Source organism: Parus major, chromosome 14 (assembly GCF_001522545.3).
Source record: "Parus major isolate Abel chromosome 14, Parus_major1.1, whole genome shotgun sequence".
NCBI classification, from domain to species: domain Eukaryota; kingdom Metazoa; phylum Chordata; class Aves; order Passeriformes; family Paridae; genus Parus; species Parus major.
Genome location: NC_031783.1, coordinates 2340848 through 2359181, shown reverse-complemented (window position 1 = coordinate 2359181; position 18334 = coordinate 2340848). Strand labels below are relative to the sequence as shown.

General features: G+C 43.5%; 1 protein-coding gene across 7 annotated transcripts in view; it reads right to left on the bottom strand.

Annotated features, from left to right (window-relative positions):
- CREBBP (CREB binding protein) overlaps positions 1-18334 on the bottom strand; it is a 95230-nt gene that overhangs the window by 49617 nt on the left and 27279 nt on the right. For all 7 annotated transcript variants that reach the window (XM_015642873.3, XM_015642880.3, XM_015642875.3 and 4 more), the window contains one exon: positions 7112-7288. In XM_015642873.3, the coding sequence (XP_015498359.1) occupies positions 7112-7288 (177 nt within the window). The remainder of the gene's footprint in view (positions 1-7111; positions 7289-18334) is intronic.

The following is an 18334-nucleotide window of genomic DNA, read 5'->3' as shown; positions in this document are numbered from 1 at the left end:
GTGAAGGCAAAAAGGTTTCTGCACATCTGGGCAGGAGAGATGCTCAAGTATCTCATTGTCATGGGCTTGGATGGACTCAAATTTCCCTGGTGGTTTTCCTGAGGTGACCAGCAATTCTCAATGTTTCTATGTACTTATATTCAAAAACACTCAACATTGTCAGGATGGAACACTATGTATCTTTTCTTACAAAAGTAGGCAGCAATCTCAACAGCAGTGGCAATCTTACATCAGGTAAACAATGCAATACAGAACTCTGCCCCAGCTCCACTCTAAAGAGCATTATGGTTTTAAAATAATTTTCTTATTCTGTAATTTCTGCTTATTTCCATGTTTTTTCCTTGTCCCTGATAGAAGAATGTGACTTTCACTATGAGGACAAATCCTGTGTTTAAAAAATGCCTTTTAGTTCTGTAAGAGAGGTTTGTAATCAACAGCAGATCTTAGTGAGGTTATTAAGAATCCACTGCCACAAATCCCACACATGGGGACATTAAGGTGAAACACCCTCAAACTTCTTCACTTCCCTTCCAACCATAGGCTTAAAGTGTGATCCTGAGGGTCCCTTCCAGAGAAGGAATAGCAGGCACAAAGTGGATACACAAATGAACTGTAAATCTCAAAGAACTTCTAATTAGCAACATTTCTACCTGAATAAAATGTTCATAGTGTGACCAACTCAAATAATGAGTATCCCAACACATTTCCAGTAAGATTCAAAGTCCTTCCTTCCACAGGATTTGCAGGAATGCTCTATTAAGTGCTGAACCCTCTCTGAACAGCCCAGGGAGTATCATTCTGTCCCCAAACTGAAGGAGAGCTCAAGCAGCAGCTACTGCGGGGCATCAAGGCCAAAGGCTGTCACTTGATGACCAGAGCTTCACTGGGAACATGACACAGAACCACTTTACACTTCTTGCAATTCACGTGGATGGTGGTTTCCCTGGTTCCACCAGTTGCTCTCAACAGGCATGGAATGAGCAGCCTGGTCCTATCCAAACAGGAAGGATCCTTGTAACCCCAGGAACACCAGAGTCTGCTTTGGCCCCAGAGGCTGGAGGCTCACACGTGCACCAACGGGCTGGGATGAGCACTACAAACACAAGCACTTGTACCCCAAAACCCTGCAGTGCTGCATCCTCAGCCAAGGAGGAATCAGAATCTGAGTCTGAATGGTGGGCAGAAGACTCCACAGGAGAGGAAAGAGGTTTCCTGAACTGGACACAGCCTCAGAAGGCTGCCCCGCTGTCTGGAGGGAGATAAGTGATGTCAGCCTAGAGCACCAACCTGAGCAGTGGCAGTGCCCTAAGAAATGAGGAGAGGTAAAAAGATATTCAGCTCCTGAACACAAAGCAAACATAATCACAGAATCATTTAGCTTGGAAGAACCCTCTGAGATCATCAAGTCCAACCTGTGAGCCATCCCCACCCTGGCAGTAGCCCAGAGCACTGAGTATCACATCCAGCTTTTCCTTAGACACATCCAGGGATGGGGACTCCAACACCTTCCTGGGCAGCTGATTCCAATGTCTGACAACCCTTTCTGGGAAGAAATCCTTCCTCATGCCCAACCTGAACCTCCCCTGGAGCACCTTGAGGCCGAGTTCTTACCATGAAGAATGTGTTTAGAGCTCAAGGTTTATTTCAAAGCTTTGACACTGGCACAGATAAAGGCAGAGTTTTCATGTCGAGGGTAAACAGGAATATTTTCAACTTCCCACTTCCACCAGTGAGGGTGGTGAATGAACCTGCAAGCCCATGACAACCTCAAAGGTGAGGTGGCTCCTGTGGTCAGGCCATAGAAAGAACCTGAATAGCTGGTCAGTGCACTTAGGTTTTAATTGCTAAAGGAATTTTGTTTTAAAATTAGCAAAGGTCTCAATTCTATGCCATTGAGTCTGCTAGGCATCAAGGCTGGATCAGCATCTTTCTTAAGGATACACTTGTGGAGTTTATCTCCTTATCTTTCTGATTGGTAGGGCCAGCAAATGCCAAGAAATGTGCACTGAAGAAGTGTCTCAAAGTAGAAAAAAGGACAAAATACAGGAAGATGTAGACAGATTCCAGTTCTCAGGTATAGGATTTCACCGGAGTGAAATATTGAAGGGTTATATACCCTACATAAACCTCAGTATTTTAGTGGGGGACAAAACAGCTTGAGGAACATTTAAAATCACAGATAGCAAATCCTGAATAGAAAAAAAGGCTAAAGCACAAATGAGGAGTTTGTAAGGGAAGGAAAGCCATGCTGTCAGAGTGCTGGCCATGGAGCACCTCAGCTGCTGGAATAGAGCAGGACACAGCAATGGATACTCCCCACCACTTATATTTGCATATGGGGGAAGGGAGAGTGGAGCATGGGCCAGAGCATCAGGAAAAGATTAATTCCTCTTTGTCAGCTTTTGCCAGCCTGGCACTGTATTTACAGATGATGCAAAAGCTAAAATATTCCACCATTCAAAGCAATGCACATCCCCAGGATGAACTCCTGCACTAAGGCAAGCCAGAGATGCTCTGCTACCAACAAAACAATATCCTTTCCCTGGCACTGAACACTATCTGTTGGATTTGTTTCCAGGTTATTAAGATGTTCTCCTTTAGACCTAAGTAGAGCCTTTTCCTTTTCCCAGCTGTTCACTACTGTAAATCAGGTGGGATTTTTTTGAGGAAGGGAAGGAGTGAGCTTGCCTGTGAACGAGAAGCTACATTTCAGAGTGGAGGTCAGGGCAGGCACAGGGAAGGTGAGCACAGCTGACAGCAAGCCCAGCAGAGACTGGGACAATGCTGAAGAGAGCAGCAAGCAGACACTCAGCATGCTGCCACTGCAACAGCCACAGACCTTTCCACAGGGATAGAGGAGAGTGGCTGTGCTGCAAGTGAGGAAAAGTCACAGGAAGGGTCAGAACACAGGTCTTCCTCCCTGGAAGGGCACAAGAGTTAAGTGATTCTTCATAAAGCCTTTTCTTTCTGGTCTCTAGAATAAAATACCAGTTGTCTATTTTAAGTAGCTACAGTTCTACTTGCTCTAATTAAACCTGGCTCCCAGTTTAAAAGCTTTCTTCCTCTTCCTCAAAGGTCTGCAGCAAGGCACACCTGAGACATCTTCACCCCCCAGTCACTTCTGTCTTGTGATCAAAATCTGCTATTACAGAAATCCATAGGACATGAAAAGAAACAAAGAAGAACACAACAGAGAGCTCCTGACGTCATTTAGCAAGAGATGAGGGGGGAAAAAGCACAGGAGAAGATGTGCTGCTCCAATTCTAAGTCAAGACTTGAAGAAAAACGATTTCCTTTGCTTCCAAAAAGCAGTATTCTCTCAACTCCATCTGCTGGTCATAGGGATAACTGTGAAACCATGCTGGTGTCTGGAAGCCAAACTTCCCCCATTGTGCTCCTAACCCATGCAGAAATACCAGATTTACTGGTATGTCCACAAAGGAACCATCCACCACCACCACCCTTGGAACAGGCAGCACTGCAGGGAGTGCAAAGCTTCAGTGAGCTTGATGGAAAAGCCTCACAGGGCTCTCCCCCAGCAGCTCCTCCCGGAGCCTGTGCACTCCAAACCCAGAGGCTGCTGGATCCCAAACTGGCTGCTGGATCCCAAACTGGCTGCTGGATCCCAAACTGGCTGCTGCCTCCCAAACTGGCTGCTGCCTCCCAAACTGGCTGCTGCCTCCCAAACTGGCTGCACAGCATTGCTAGTCCTGCACCAGAACCACTGCAGCAGCACTGAATCTCAGCAATGTGTCACCAAAACTTCTAAAATCAGAAGCAACATTTTTCTTTTGGAAGCAAGCCTTTCACTTTTTTTCAAGTTTTTTAAGTTTTCAAGCTGCCCATTGTGTAAAGGGAACTGATTCTGTAGTAGCCCCACAAAGCAAGAGCTAATATGCTGTTTGGATCACCATTAAAACAAAACAAACAAACTAAATCAATCCATCCTGCTGGCACTGAAAATTAATACCTTAATGCTGACCTCTTAATCATTTTAATACCATAAGGTTTGTTCTTCTTTTCTAATTAAAGAGATTAATCCAAATGTGCTTCTCAGGGTGTAGTGTAAGGTCATGCCTGGACCATGGGCTGCAGAAGCTTCAGAGATCACTTCACTGAGCAGGAGGGGGGACAGGAGAGTGCTGTTCTCAGGAGAGTGGTAGCCTGAATTTGGATCAAAAATCCAAATCCACAGCAGCAGCACATCTGTCCTCGCTGCCAGGGTTCTGCCTGGTTACTGTTGGGGACAGGGATGTCACACAGTAATGATTAGAATAATGTGTGTTTGAGAAACTTAATCATATCTTACTTTTGTGGCACACATAAAAGGTGTAAGGCTAAAGACTGAAAGGAGTATTTAAAAATATTTTGCTTTTTAGGACTTAGGGGTCCTCAGACAGTGGCTGCACCTTTCTGCTTCCTCTTCTCTTGTTTAAAAATCCCACTTGTGGTAACCACAGTGTTCACTGCCATGCTGCAATCTGGTTTCCTGCCTCTGACAGGCCACACACCACCAGTTTTTTCATTCATGTGGGTTTGTCTCTTACATGGAATAGTACTTTGGGGGCCCCTTAAGATAAGGATAGTATAGAGGGCTGGTTTAGGAAGATATGTGGTTGCACTCATCCCACAAAGGACCCCGAATGGGGTTTTTTTGGGTTTTTTTTAAATATGCAGTTATCTTTCACTTGCTGTAGAGGATGGAGTCTGAACTGATCCTCCACATGTTCATTTTTGATCGATGTTAACACAGCACAGTACCCTTTTCCACATCACTGCTCATCCCTCAGGGAACAGGACAGGTCATGTCTCCAGGCTAAGCACATTAAATAAACCATCACCTCCAGGGACCTAAAGCATCCCAGGACACAGAAACAGCAGTGGGATCACAGCAAGAACTCATGGCAGGATTGCTCAAACACTGCAGCTCTGCTCTGGGGACCTGCCTCTGCCACGAGTCACATTCTGACTGCCCAATATGAGTGACAGATGTCACTTAGATGAGTGTTTCTGCAACTCATGGAACTGCTGTGGATGTTATTTTACCCTTAGGTAATGCCTTAACATATGAAATAAGGTTTAGCAAGCCAGAGCCTACAGCCCTCAAGTTCTGAGTCAGCAGATTCTGCCAGTCTTACTTTCCTTGTGCCTCTGTGCTTAAAACTGGGGCAACACATCTTTATCTCAGAGAGGTGCTGTGAAAATGAACTAATCCAAAGTATATGCCTGCTCCAGTGCTGACTGCCTCAGGAAAGAGCATTTGGAAATGACCAAGTGAGATATATTACAACATAGAGCCAGCAATGCCCACAGCTCCACACTGAGCTGCAAAAATAGAACTAAATGTTGACTGTGTGCTCTTTCCAGGAGCTCTGTTCATATTGTTCACTGAATAAAGCAAAGTCCCTGTGGAAGGAATAACATATGGCCATGGATGTGCTATTACCAAATAATTACACTGCCTTACCCACTGCTGCCAAATAAAGGTTAAATTCTAACAAGTGTGACATTTCTTTTTAAATTCTTGGCTTTGCAGTAAAAATGTTTAGATGGAAAATCAGTTTTTGAAGTTACACCCCTGTCAGGACCACCATGCCTCTAATCCCTTTTGGGTGGAGACCTTTGGGCTCCACAGTACCAATGTCTGTTGGATGAAATGCCCATTACTCTCCATGTTGGTGTGAGGGAAAAGAAGATATATTGGACATGCAAAGCTTTTGACACCTGAGAAACAAAGACAGACGGTTCTGATTGTTCTCTCAGTTGGTATTTTTGACATTTTAAAACTGCAATTGATACTACTGGGAAAGTTTCCCTTACTTTCCTCTTTCTTTTGGACAAGATGGGAGAAATCAGTTTTTTATTTTCTCTCCCATCACCTGACAAGCCTTGATGGCAAATGCCTTTTTTATTCCACCTGAATATTGACCACTACATCCTATACTAGTAAGTGAGTATATTAAGATTTAAGACTTTCCCAAACCTGATTTTTAAATGAGCACAAAATGAGGCTTCAGGATCACCCAGTCCTGAGATAAATACAGCATTTTGGGGAGACCTGCAGGTTTTCTGCAGCATCAGGACAATAACTCACTTATTTTACACCTGATCCAAACACTTAATAAACACAATTAGAGTATTCATGCAGCAAATTGTCTTTTACAAATATTCTGCATGAGTGGTGTTCTGAACACTGTCTTAATCCAGTCACAAGCTCCTTTTCATAATCATAAGCAGTAAATAATACATGATATAAAGAAAGATTTCACAGCGTAACTAGAGAAAAATTAGGAAGTGATTCTCTAATATCAGGAGAAAAGAGGAAGTTTATTGCATCCTCTTGCCTCTCATACCAAGCCTTTTAGTGACTGGCAGCTAGCAAATGCAGTGATGGAAGAGCAAGCACTGGTTGTGCCAAAAAATAGCTTTTTAAAAAATTTAAATTAAAAAATAAGTGATTTACATCTTATGGAAGGTCTTACAAGTTTCTATAGTAACTGCTATCATGTATAAGAATATAAAATGCAACAAGCTGGAGTTTCCATAGAAACAACACAAGCAGTTTGATTAATACGCAACATCCTGAGACAAATGGGAATATTTAATTTAACTTTATAAAGAGAACTCTGGTAAACACCATACTATAAACTTGTAAGGTATCCTTACAAGAGCTGTTCTTGCAAGCTTGTGACATGCAAGTCATGCATAGTATAAAGTGAGAAGCATCTGAGGTGTTCACATCAGCTTCAAAGGATATGAAGTACTACTTCATTTCAGGAAAGTGGTGATGTACCCAACACGTTCTAATTGACACACAGAATTTAAGAAGACATTTTAATCTGGTTTGAAACTAAATATACAAGCCAAAATGAAAGGATGCAATGCAGTTTTTTTCTAATTGTGTTTCTTCAGAAAGTATAATCACTGCATAAAAATGTACACAAGTTTTATAAACACACTGCAGAGTGGAAGTGAGGAACCACGGGGCAACTCTGATGCTTAAATGACCGTGGAGAAGTAATTTGATAATGTTGCAGAAGCTGGATCACCCAAGAATTCAGAAAGCACTAGGAAAAGGTAAAGAATGCTGGCAGCAGCAGGTCCAACTCACCATGTTTGGCACACTGGTGACGGGAGTACTCTTGATGTCGGCAGGGAAGGGAGACAGACTATTGGCCATGCCTGGCTTGTTCGGCAACTGAGGATTCACTCCTGCAGCTCCCATCTGCTGCCCTCCAGTTTGACTGAAAGGCTGCCCAAAGGGAGTAGTGTTACCTGTCATTCCCAGCTGGAAAAGAATGAATGAATGAAATGATTAGAATTTTTGTGATTCCAAAGGGAGATTAAAAAAAAACAACAAAATACAAACATATGTCAAATATCCGTCTTTGCATTTGCAGAGACTAAATTCCAGTTTAAGTTTCTGAATTTAATGAAATTCTCAGTATTAAATTCACAATTTCACAACTTTTACCAAGCTAAAATATATCCTAAAAAGATTATTTACAAATATATACAGCTGGGGCTAAAGTCTTGCAATTCAACTTACAAAATCAAAGGAAAACACAAGATCATCCTTCCCAATCCACATTGACAGAAATTACTTTTTCCAACACTACAGGAACTTTGAAAGACCAAACAAACTTCAAATCCTGTGATACTTTGTGCATTCTGAGCACAAAGCATGACTTTGTACACAGACAGATGGGAAGGGAGGGGTATAAAGGCATCGAGCAAATGGTTATCAACTTATGTTTTGGTACTTGACGAGAAGTGTCTAAGCAAAAAGATGTCTAAGACTGACAGCCTTGACAAATGACACCCTGAGAACTCCCCAAGACTAAGAAACAGAAACACAACTCCCCCTGAATGACTGGAGAGAACACTGTACATCCAAAGAGCCACTTGGCCTGCAGGAATCTCCCCCGTGGTGAAATCTCCTCCACTGCAACCACAGAATCACCAAGATTGGAAAAGACCTCCAAGACCATCGAGTTCAAACTGGGATGCATCACACCTCATCACCCAGCCCAGAGCTCTGAGTGCCATGTCCAGGCTTTCCCTGGACTCCTCCAGGAATGGGGATTCCACCACCTCCCCAGGCAGCCCCTCCCAATGCCTGACCACCCTTTCTAGGAAGAAATTCCTCCCGATGTCCAACCTGAACCTCCCCTGGCACAGCTTGAGGCCATTCCCTCTCATCCTGTCCCTTGTCCTGTGGGAGCAGAGCCTGACCTCCACCTGTGTCCACCCTCCTGCCAGGGAGTTATCAAAGTGAGAAGGTCTCCCCTGAGCCTTCTCTTCTCCAGGCTGAGCCCCCCCAGCTCTCTCAGTCCTTCCTGTAGGACCTACTCTGTAGACCACATTTGTTCCCTCACTGCTGTGCTGGGAGGATTTCTAGGTGACTTTACAACCTGGTCCTAAATATGAATCCAACCACTGAGAAAAGTCTTTAATTGAAACAGCAAATCCTGTTTTCCTCTTCCCTTTACCTCTCCAGCCTTTCCCCTCCTCAACATGGTGGCATCATCCTCTGGTCCTGGCCTCTTCCCTTCCCTTCCCTTCCCAGCAGGGATTCAGGACTGCTCCCATAGCTGGGACTGTTCACATCAGCTTATCACTGGAACAGCCTCATAACAAGGGATAATTCAGGTGCTTTTTATGCTTACAGGAACTGGGCTGAATGAGCAGTTGAGGAAGCACCAGTTACGAGCAGCAAATTACACAGGGGCAGAGTCCAATAAACACAATTTGACTGGGCCTTGTCCTCTTTGTCCCTGTACTTTGTACCCTCTGCTTTCAGACAGCTGGCCCTACCACTCTCCAAGCAGCTTTATGTTAGGAAATGCTCCCTTTTCCCTGCATCCTGCCCAGTGACTGTTGCCAGATTTGGGCCTTTCTTCACTGTACAAGACGTTCTATCTTTACACATTTAAAAAATCCCAAAAGCTGTTACTTTGCAATATATGAGGTTATCAAATATGTGCTGTGTCCCAGAGTAAAGCTGAATAATTCAAATAGCAAGTAAGACCAAAAATTAGCATCTAAAGTTTAGTCCCAAGACTGCCTTTAAAGAGAAGTGGTGTTAGCTATTATCACATTGCACAAATATCAAGAATTTAATTTTCTGTATTTCTGTGTTTGTTTTGCAGACTGAATGTTCAGAGAAATTACTTTAATTATTTATTGCACCACAAATTTTGGCAGCTTTCTCTGAAGAATTAATAGTAAAGTATTTAATAAAATTACCCAATCAACCTACTATTTCAGACAAGGTATGAGAAAGTGTCATCTGATAATGACAGCTGTTCATTAATGCTACAGGGGTCTATCAGATCAACAGTGAAGAAAATTTTTGAAACTGAAAGTGAGATTCTGAGAAGGCTTAGAACTACTGAAACCTTTCAGAATCCAGAAATAGGAACATTAACTCTGGGGCTGTTATTCAGTTTCTTCATGTCTAATTCCCAACTACAAACTTTGTTATTGGAAGGACTTTGCCCTTCCAGTCTTCTTTGAACTTGCTTGAAAGTTTAGAGTTTTTTTTGAATGGAATAATATACAGATTTCTCTGGCCACCATCACTACACCTCCTGCAGAGTTTTACAGTCACCAGCAGCACTGGGAGAGCCCTGGGGAGCCCAGACTGGAGACAGGAATGCTGCTCAAAGCTCTACCCATGAATTCCATGCAGAACACAGTGCAAGCAGAGCCCTCCCTGGACCTGGCAGCTCATGGATGGAGCAGAAATCAGACAAGAGATGGAAAAGGCTCTGAATGCCCACATGGAAGTTTGGAAGCCTGGTGTTAAAAGCTTCTGGCAGAATCTCATACAGCTAAATTTTCAAAGAGCAGAAGAAAGATTTTCTTTGGGCAGTGAGAATGCCGAGCAAATTTTACCTCAAATTTAAGTTCTAGATCCAAAAGAAACAGAGAAGTAGTCTCATCTCATTATCAGGAAATAGTAACACTTTTATATTATGGGAAGAATGTTTAAAAATAGATTTTTAGGGAAAATACTAGAAATATTTGGTCTCAAAAGACAGTTTCAAGTTTGTTAAAACCCTAAATGACTAGAACATCCCTAAAGCACCAGAGGCTCTGCAATCCTAACAGGTACCACCACATGCTTGTTTCATTTTATTTTAACATTTCCTTTTCAATAGATCATGTTATTAGACAGATCACAACTCTGTACAACAACAAAGCAACCTTTCAAATCTTCCAAGCTGAGTGCTTAATAGGATGAGGATAATTTTTCTGACTCTAGGTGCTCATTAAGTAATAAATACTTGATTGAAATTTGAAGAAATGTTCTGCTGTTCTTCAAAATCCAGCTGGAAGCAGAGTAACTTCAATTTGTAACTTTGTATTTTGGTTAACCTGCTCTCTGTCACATTGTATTTCAGTGTCCAAAGTTGTGCTTTCATAAGGGAAAGGAACATAAAACTAAAGCATTACACCAGACCTTAACTTTCAAAAAACAGCATAATTTGATAACATTGTAAAACATTAGACATGCCTTTTAACCTACACTTCGTTTTTGTAAATTACTGCCAATGAAACAAACTACTAAAGATCTTGGGGTTTTTTTTGTTTGAAGTTCATATTTTAAAAACAGAATAGTCTGAATAAGTGGAAAAACCTTTCTTAGGTGGAAATCCCTGAATTAAGTACGGAGACAAAAATTAGGAGGGACCATCCACAAGATGAGTTTAATAAAACTGATAGATGTTTGTGGTTTCAGGGGGGTTTAAACTCAGCTTTTTTCCTGGGAAGAATTTGAATTAACAGGACTGTGATTTCCAGAGAATAAGAATGCACAATACAATGTGACACCTGCTCCAACAAACTCTTAGCCATTTTTAACAGTTTCCAACCAAGTCTGGGATCAGCAAGGAGTTTCAGTGGCAGAACCACCTGCTGACAAACAGCATTAAGATCCACAGAGCTGTTACTGGTACCCTGAGGAGCAGCTCAGAATTGATTCCAAACACAGCCAGGTAGGGATTCCAGCAAAGCAAACCACTGTCAGCTCCTCCCTGGTGGGAAGGCAGCAAACAGGAGGGGGAAGGAAAGGAAGAATCAGGCAGATCCTTGTGTATCACACACTGAAAAACACCTGAGAGCGTGAGACAAACTGCAATTCCTGGTTAATTATCTGAACACTGAGCCCAGTGACTTCTGTGGAACTTTAACCCATGGCTGACTGAAATCTCAAAAAACAACTGGTAAATATATGCAGAAGATTGAGCCTACACATTGTAAAGATTTTATCCTGCTTGTTTATTCTGCAAATGGACACTGGCAGCTCCAAGCAAAGGACTCGGAAGGCTCAAACACCCCAAACTCCAGGATTTTTCCAGGCAGGTAAGGGAAGGCAGACACTCAGAAGATTTTTGTTTTTATATTTCTGAAGCAGAACTCTGATCCCAAAATAGGTAGCTCAGGGGAAGATTACCAGGTAATTAAAAGTCACCAAGGAAGATAAACCCAAGAACACTGGAGTCTGCAACCTGGTAAGAATGGTCATTTTCATGGGGAACTCCGAGCCATCACAGAGATTTGTATTTGGCTTAAAGTTTGTTAAATTTACTTTCCTAGAAGGAAGGAAAGCAAAGAGCAATCCAGTGTGAGTTGTTTCTTTTTCCACCTGCATGGAGCAGGCATGGATGTGCATCACAGAGCTACTCCACCTTCCTTCCAGTGCATCTCCACTCCACCAAAAGCTGACAGCTTCTCTCTGGCAATCTGGGTTATATTGTTCACTCCCATTTTGCATTCCTGCTCCCCTCCATCATTTCATCTCCTTTCTCTTCCTGCCACCATTTTCAGCAGCCCTGTTCCCTGCACTCCATCCCATGGTAGCTCCTTTCATCCCACCTCATCCTCTGCAACTCACATCTCAGACTTCTGTTTCTGTATTGCCATTTTGGGCAAATATTGCTTCTTTTGCCCTGCTCTTTGTGGTCACAGCTGCATGAATTCTGATGGAGTAGAGCACATTTTCCCATGAAAGGTGTTGTTCTGTTCCACCAGCTGCAGTGGGGGAGATAAAGGGGTGTATCCCAAGTGCAAGTTAAGGCTAGAGGTGCCTCAAGAAGGAACACGATTAATGCAGGACACCACCTTAAACACATTATTTCTACTCTAAAACAGTTCTCAGAAATATGATAATGACACTCTCCTTTAATGGAAAAGAGGCATTTAATTTAATAATTCTGCTATCCCAGGAAGACAAGTAGATTCTGTTCCCTTTTTTATCACTATGGCAACTCTCTAAGATACTGGAATCTATTACCGAGTGTGGATAGGAAATAGGGTATTTCACTCTACTCTCATAAGCCAAGGAATGTACAAACTTCCAGGCTGAAAAAACCCCCCAGCACTTAAAACCTTTGTTCAGCTGCCTTGGACTACAGGAGTCATCACACTGCAGTGCTCTGAGCAGCAGCTGTGGGAGGTGCTTCTCCTGTTTTGCTTCTTAGTTCTCTTCAAAGCAGAACAGCAATTCCATTTCCTCTAGTTCTTTAGTTTCAAAGATTTTACAGAGGAAGCCTGTGACCAAACCTACAAACCTCACCTGAGGGTGCAGCTCAGAGGTGATGTGACACAAGTGAGAAGTTCACTGATATAATCCTGAACACACCTTTCAGAGCAGACTGGACCTGCACACTGTGTTTGTTGTTTCTTCTGCTTTTAAAGATTTTTCCCTCCCTTCTTTAGCAATGCTGACACATCACAGTACTTCTTCCTCTGGGCCAGCATTAAGGAGATGGGTTATGCTCCCTCTTGTTCCCCAAGTGCTCAGGCTGTAAATATACTCTACCCTCCCCTCCTTTAACTTATCAACTGTCCCCTCACCTCCACCACCACAGCTCTCACTCCTGGAGTCCAGGGCACTCCATCACCACATTCCTCTGGAGCTCCCAGGGTGTGCAAACCAACACAATGGGCTGCAAACCACTCCCTGTTACAAGCACATCATTTCCTACTCCCTTTTTTTAGCTTCCTCTCCAACACACTGGCAGAAACCTCACAACTGTATGCAGCAATGCTCCTTGCAATCCTTTTTCGTTTGGGAAATTCTGCCCTCCTCTGTTGCCCCCAGCCCACTTTTCACTCCAGGGTTTCCAAATTTAATTAAAGGTCTGGCAGGACAGACCAAGTTCAGCCTCAGTTTTCCTAGGAGAGAGAAATCACCTGCATTTGTAGGCATGTGCCAAGGAACTGCACCCATCTCTGATAATGCTTCTGGGTTTGTATCTTATACCACCCAAACCAAAAACCCAAAGCAACAAACTTAGCTCCAAGTTAAATGTTGATTTTCATTAAATTTTGAAGCACTGACTCTGTACATAAATGGAAGAAGGTTATTCTGGCCAAGCATTTAAAACCAAAACAATACCATGAGATTTGGACTGAACCATCAACAGAAAAAATACTGAAAGGTTGATATGAGAATCAAAGAACTCAAAGCAGCATGGGCTCAGTGGAAAATAAGCCTGGCTGAAGTAATCTGATTATGATCCAATCCTATAAACTAAAAATAGTTATTGTTAATATTCAATTCAGTATCTGCTGGATTTTTTTGACTAAAAAACAGCCTGGAAAGAAAGGAAGCAAACGAGACAAGCTTGGCCAGACTTTGAAAGCCATGAATCTGCAAAATGCTTGAAGAAGAACAAATGTGAGCTCTCAATATGCCAACAGGAGGGATGAAAAGACAATTGGATAAGGGGAAAGTGCCATTGTTATGTGTCTGGAGTGATGGGAATGCTGCTGCAACAATGACCAACACGCTGTAGTAGCTCAGGAATGACAGGTAAAAATGACAGAATCCAGAGAGGCCTCAAGTAGGGTTCAAAGGACTAATGGACATGGCCAAAGACAGGCTAATTGCAATCTAACAGCCTAATTTATTTAGCTTACTATTTAAGCTTATTAATTTGCTTATCTTATTAAGGCAAGGACTGAAGTGATTCTAAAGTACTGGTTTTGGGAATAAAAAGGTGGTAACAAATATTTTCTATTTAGCAAAGACATATCAATAGGTAGGAGCTGAAGCTCTGCAGATTCAAAGCCAAAATCAGAAAAAAAATGGAAATTACTAAATACCACTGAAATCATTAAGATTATATTCATGTTTCATTTAAATAGTGTGTGCTTCTACTCATCAATAGGAGTTAGCTCACAAAAATCATAAGGCCTCTAATCAGAGGTATCCTGTTTTTGTACCACTGTCATTTTCATATGCTTTTGTCTTTATAAAATGGAACCTTATAATAGAAAGATAATTACAAATTCTCTTGTGCTTGTCCAGAGACAACACAGAAAATTGAGAAGAAAAAATTATCTCTGGAAACAAAAAACAATCTGAGACCTTGAGTAGAGACCATTAACCAAATCCAGGGACCAAAGTCCAGGAAGGCAGAGGTACAGAAGAGAAGCCAAGAAATTAATTAAACTATTGCACCCTCCTCTGCACCCCAGAACTGTGTTACTGAGCATGGCTGAGTGCAGCTCCAGGTGATGGCTCTTGTAAAGACAGGAGATCACAGACAGGATGGACTGCAGCACAGAATTCCATCCACTCACTTAATCCTGCAGAAATTAAGTTGCCTCTTCAGACTGACATTGACTGCAGGATCACAAACCACTTACATTGTTAGTTAGGCATCCTAGGGAAACTGCACATCTCCCCCTCCCTCAGATCAATTTTTCTCTAATCACTTTGGAAATCACTGGTCAATTTGACCCATTTTTCTTAATGGCCTCACAGATAATTAAGTTCCCAAGATTGCTGAGCAGATAGATGGACAGGTAGATTATGACACAGTCATGGTTGTGGCCAGGACAGATTTATTTTTTGCAGTAGCTGGGAGGGGGCACATCCAGGACACAGGATATTCTGTACCACGTCCCATCACTGCTGGGGGCAGGGGAAAGGGACTCTCTTCCAGGGAGAAGGGGTTTTTTGAGCATTTTGCATGTGAATCACTCACCTCCCTGTTTGTTTTCTTATCTCATTGCTGTTTCTTGCTCTTATCTCAACCCTTTTGATCTTTTCCTTTTGTGCCTCTCCCCCCTCTAGCCCACAGCAGGGGGAGGGGGTCAGGGAGAGACTCAGTTGTGAGCACTAAATTGGGGAATACCATTCTTAAACCACAACAGCTTTATCTGGTACCCAGTGTGAGGCTCCAAGGGTTGAGATAACAACAGATCTGCCGAAGTGGGTTGGAAACAAATTTATCTGAGCATTTGCTGTATTAGATAGGGAGCTGCTGGTCACAGTGTTGCTTTGTCTGTTCATGTGGGTGTGGTACTTAACCTGTTTCTTTAAGTGCCCATCATTTTTCAGAGCAGGGAGCAGGATGGCTTTGTTGCTGTACTGTGGGGTATCAGTTTATGACATGATAACATCGAGAGCAATGAGGGTCATTTGGGATGGGTGTTCAGTGCTGCTCTCCTGCCCTCACCTCAGCACTACCTTTGGGAATCCATTAATAATCATACACAGTCTGTGGGGGGAAAAGGAGAGAATGATTTTCCACAGCTCTCCACCCCCATTTAGTCCTTCAGGCGTGTTACAAGAGTTTTTGAGGATTTTTAATTTCCCTAGGACGTTAAGTACATAATCCACGTGGCAGAAGTTTGTGTGGAGTGCACCATGGCCACAGGCCAACTCACTGGCAATGATGTCAATGAAATGAGAATGGGGCTTCAGGTGACTCCTTAACTCTGACAATAGGAAAATCATCTTTTTTTCCTCCCTACCAACCTGTGGAAGGACTGACCAACACTGGACAGATCAAACTGAGCAAACTAGAAAGTAAAAGCCCCATGTGGACACCAGTACAGACCAGAACCTCTGCTACTGGGAGCAAGCTGCTGCCAGCTTGAGAGGGGACACACCACCAGGTTTTATCTGCATGGTCACAGAGAGGACATGAAGAAGTGGGACAAAAATCCCACCTCTGCCCTGGCAGCTTGAGCACGAGAGTTGAGAGGAAGAACAACCACCACAGGAAATTCTTTGAGGATAAATGCCCCTCCAGTTTCCTGTGGGCACATCCTCAGACAGAATGAAAGGCTGATGTTATTTCACATCCTCTTGAAGAGACCTCTGGTTCGTATTTGCAAGAAGAGAGAAACGAGTACCATGATCAGAACTAGAGGGGCCCTGCCCTCAGCCAGGTGGAAAAAAGGGACTATTTGATCTCTTGGACTGTGTGGATCCATGGCCTAGCACATCAGATGCACAAGAATCTAAGGCTTTATTTAGTTGACACCAGCTCACAGTGTCCCCTGATGCCACTGAGATCCGTGGGGCAGAATCCATCTCTTTCTGGGGTGGCAGGGGGATCCCAACAGCTGATTGTACTGAGAGCTGAAGTAAGCATGACTGGGAATAAATGGAAAAACACTCCACTGTGACTGGCACAGAGGCCCCAGGTATCCTTGGCACGGACCACCTCAGGAGAGGGTATTTCAAGATCCCAAAAGGGAATCGTTGGGCTTTTAGAAGAGCTGCTATGGAGACAGAGAGAATTTGATAGCTGAATTCCTTGTTGGGTCTCTCAGGGGACCCTTCTGCTGCGAGACTGATGAGGGATGAAGAACAACAAGTACTGATCACTACCACAACAGTGCCCTGTTGGTAGCACAGCACCAGCTGGCCCTGTGGGACCCCATCCATGGGATGGGCTGTGGATTGGAGAGCTGGGAGTGCTCAGCAAGACCTGCTCACCCTTTAACAGCCCTACACAACCAGTGTGTCAGTCCAGTGGAAAGTGCAGACTGACAGTGGGCTATGGTGCCCTGAATCAAGTCACACCATTACTGAGAGCTGCTGTGCTGGACATGTAGAAACCAGGAGTGGGAACACAGCTCCACTACTTGTCATGGACTGATCCAGACTGAATTGGAAAAAGGTGAGGCTCCAGAACACTTCCAGCACATTGATGACATCACTGCATGGGAGAACAGGGCAGAAGTTCTTGATAAAGGGGAGAAGAAAACCCAAATCCTCCAGAAGGCTGGTTTTACCATAAAGCAAAGTGGGGTCAAAGGGCCTCACTGTGGGTTTTTGGAGGATGCACAACCCAGAGCAGTCAGATTGTCAGCTCTCTCCATCTTGTGACATGGAAGAAAAATTTCAAGTGGAGCCCTGAACAACAACAAACTTGGAACAGATCATACAAGAGGTTTTCAAGCAGTAGCCCCATGGCCAGTCAGGACAGGACAGGATGTAAAAAACAGGCTCTACAGTCCAGGTGAATGGTCCTTCCTGGCCTGCCTGGTAAAAAGCACCTGGGGAGACTTGAAGACATCTGGGGTTCTGGAGTTGGGGATACAAAGCATCCAAGGCCAGTTACACCCAAACTGAAAAAGAGATCCTGTCAGCCTACAAAGAGGTTCAAGCTGCTCCCAAAGTGACTGGCACTGAAGCACAGCTTCTACTGGAACCCTGACTACCAGTGCTGGGCTGGATGTTCAGAGGGAAAGTGCCTTTCACACATCATGCCATGTGAGCTCCTGATGCAGTTTGCAACCAGCCAACAGCACACCAGCCCTCCTGACCCAGAAGACATCTAGGACTGATAGAACCCACAGCCACAGACTAAATGAACTGAACAGACATCTTGGAGGAACAGCCACTAACTACAGAAATGATAGCTGTGCTTGTGGGAGATGCATATATATATGTGTATATATATATATATATATATATATATACACGCTAATTTCCTATACAAATATATAAATATAAACACAAATACACCTAGTTGGAAGATGTAGGAATTGGACACGAGTACACTATATAGAATAAGAGGTAATGTCCTGGACAGGGTTAGTTTTTTTGCAGTAGCCAGGACAGGGCATGGTCAGGATACTGAGGTTATTCTGTACCACCTCATGCCATTGCCAAAAAAGAGGAATCTGTTCTGGGGAGAAGGGGGTCCTCCTGGTCGAGTGAGCCAGCAGGAGGGAGTGGGGGGTAACGCTGTTCTGAGCATTTTGCATGTAAATCATTGCCTCTCTTATAGACTTTCGTTATGAATATAGCTGCTGTTCCTGTTCCTTATCTCACTGCTGCTTCCAGTAAATTGTTCTTATCTCAGCCTGTGATCTCTGCCTTTTCTGCCTCCAATTCTCCTCTCCATCCCACTACAGGGAAAGGGGGACTGAGTGAGTGGCAGCAGTTTGCTGAATCTCAGTGGGAGCACTAAATTCGGGAATACCACCCCTAAACCACGACAGACTCGCAGACTGACATCTCCATGAAGGAAGGCACAGAGACCTCTGCCTTCACCCACTGCATTTAGCAACA